Source organism: Alligator sinensis, unplaced genomic scaffold (genome assembly GCF_000455745.1).
Source record: "Alligator sinensis unplaced genomic scaffold, ASM45574v1 scaffold323_2, whole genome shotgun sequence".
Classification (NCBI taxonomy): domain Eukaryota; kingdom Metazoa; phylum Chordata; order Crocodylia; family Alligatoridae; genus Alligator; species Alligator sinensis.
Genome location: NW_005842392.1, coordinates 1,038,021 through 1,040,617, shown reverse-complemented (window position 1 = coordinate 1,040,617; position 2,597 = coordinate 1,038,021). Strand labels below are relative to the sequence as shown.

At 48.7% G+C, this 2,597-nt stretch overlaps 1 protein-coding gene across 1 annotated transcript in view; it reads left to right on the top strand.

The window, feature by feature from the left end:
* Window positions 1–6: 6 nt before the first annotated feature.
* The window catches only part of LOC102376806 (glutamine synthetase), a 9,283-nt gene continuing 6,692 nt past the window's right edge, over window positions 7–2,597 (top strand). Inside the window, exons 1-2 of the mRNA XM_014522752.2 lie at window positions 7–272; window positions 987–1,148. Coding sequence (XP_014378238.1) covers window positions 107–272; window positions 987–1,148 — 328 coding nt within the window. The 5' untranslated portion in view covers window positions 7–106. The remainder of the gene's footprint in view (window positions 273–986; window positions 1,149–2,597) is intronic.

Sequence of the window (2,597 nt, the reverse complement as noted above, 5' to 3'; positions counted from 1 at the left end):
CGCCCGGCTGCTCTTTCTCCGTGCGGGGGAGAAGCCTGCCCTGTCCGGGCCGGAGCGGGCTTCCCGGCGCTGACGGCCGCTCCCCTCCGCCCCCAGGTCCGCCAGGATGTCGGTGTCGCACAGCTCCAAGCTGAACAAGGCGGTCAGGGACCAGTACATGAAGCTGCCCCAGGGCGGCTCCGTCCAGGTCACTTATGTCTGGATCGACGGCTCGGGAGAGGGGCTGCGCTGCAAAACCAAGACCCTGGACCGCGAGCCCAAGAGCATAAAAGGTGAGGCTGGGCCTGTTGGTTTGGAGCCGCCTGCTCGCGCTGTGCTCTGCTCTGCTGTGCTGTGGTGGGGGAACAGCCTGGTGTGTGCAGATCTGTTATTTGGGGTGCAGGCATCGTCTTACCCCTTTGAAGATTATACAGTATGAATGAGTGGGGCTGAGGCTCATTTTCATCCGGTTATTGGAAGTAGTAAACAGCCAGGTTCCTTCAGGATAGTTGGTTTGCTAATCTCTAATTTTTCTACCATTAGAGTCGAGACAGAAGGAAGATGGGGGGGGGCATCTTTTTGCTGCTAAACCCAAGGCCCCTTTCCACAGGGCAAATAAGCAAAGTTGGCCTGTGATGCGACTTGTCTGGATGCTGTGGGCAAGTGAAACCTGCATATTTGAGTCCTTCTCAGCTATAATAGAGAGAGTGACCCTGGGTGGCTTAAGTGCCTTGAGTGTTGAAAATCCAGTATCTCATTTTGGAAGCAGTCGCTAACTCTTCCTGTCCCCCACCTTTATAATTAGAGGAGCTACCGTTGTGAGCAGTGGCTGAAAGATTGGCCTCCAAGTAGATATAGTGGAAGCAACAGCTCCACTCCCTTCCTTGTGAAGGAATCCTCAGCGGCGTGTCTGGGTGGGTAATGGGGTGCGTTCTTCTTGGGATCTCCATCAGTGCAGTAATTTGGGAGGCTTACTTCGAGTTTTCTTCTGCTCCTCTCTCCCCCAGATATCCCAGAATGGAATTTTGATGGATCCAGCACAGGCCAAGCAGAAGGCTCCAACAGTGACATGTTCTTGATCCCAGTCAGGATGTTCAGAGATCCTTTCTGTCTGGACCCTAACAAGCTAGTATTGTGTGAAGTCCTGAAATACAACAGAAAACCTGCAGGTGAGGTTCTTGCGCATTTGCCTAAGGTGGCTGTTACTGGGACTGGTGTGCTACCAGACAGACCAGTGGGTTGTTTACACTACAGCATCAAAATGTTCAGTGCCTCTCAAATGCTGAGCACCCAAAAACTCAGTAGGATCCTGTGGGAAGCTGCAGGTGCTCCTTGGCTGATCACGAACTGACCTGTGAGAAGTGAATATATTGCTTAGGGCTGCAGAAATCCTACAACAATTGGTATCGGCAAGTTTTGCCTTAGCATATAGTGCAAGGGTAAGGGGAACTCTATTGTCTGGCAAAAAATAATGCTAATATTCTGCATGCTTCTTGTCAGCAGGGGTCGCCACATGTCTCGCAAATCAGACGTCCCAAATAAGGGATCTGCCCTTTAATTCAACAGCTCTTTGGAGCCTGTATTTGAGAACATAAACTTGGTGATTAGGAGTTTGCAGCCCTGAAAGCTATAAATCTGAAATGTTCAGAACTCTTAAAAACAAGCTTCACTTCCTGGCTCATAATGTAACACTTGTAGCCTTGGTTCAGCACCATGTTCACAGCTACTTTGTTGCTTGTACAAAACTCTGCTTATTTGCGTTAAGGCAACTAGCAAGAGCCAGGTCTGAATCTGAATGTGAGTAGTGGTGTCTTTGGCTGTACAATGGCTTTATCCTTTCTGTTCCATTCTGGGCATAATGAAATATGAGGCCTGATGGAGGGGTAGCAGAAGTCGGTCATCTGCTTGTCCTAGATGTATATGAAGAAGTTGATCCCTGTTCTGCAACTAACCTAGATGCATAGTGTGAAAGTTAAGGAGGTAGACCTTGGAAGCATTTAACTCGTAATGAAGAAAGGGGTAGCTTGGTTCCTTTGAGAGGATTTGTGGACAGAGGTGCCTTCTGGCCAGTATGAGAGAGGAGGGTCACATCTCCAGCCTCAACTTGAGAGGGCCTGACTTTGTGACCATGTGTTAGTCCTCTTTAGGAGTGGAGGTCTGTGAGCTGTGATAGCTAAAGACAGACCATAGTTGGTGTTGAAATACTAATACCCTTCTTCCCCCCCCCCCCCCGGTGTGTGAAAATTCCTATCCCCCTCCCCCCCCCCCCCCCGTGTGTGAAGTACTGCAGTCTTAACTTCCTGACTTGATTTTTTGGAAAGTACTCAGTTTTTTGCTAGTATGAGCTCTACTTCCCTTCTAACCAAGGCCATTCTCAAAGAAAAGCCTTTCTCTTTGGGTAACTGTTCAGTAACATGAAGGCTTGATATGGCTGGAAAGCTCTGTCCTGGGTCTGTTCCCATAAATCTGGGTTAGGGAAATTCTGAAAGGAAACTGCTATATATCAGACTGATCCTAATGCTTTACAAACACCAATCCCCAAGCTGTTAGCATAGATCAATTCATGCGAGTGGCAAGGATTTTTGTGGGTATTATCCTTTATTGGACCAGCTGCATCA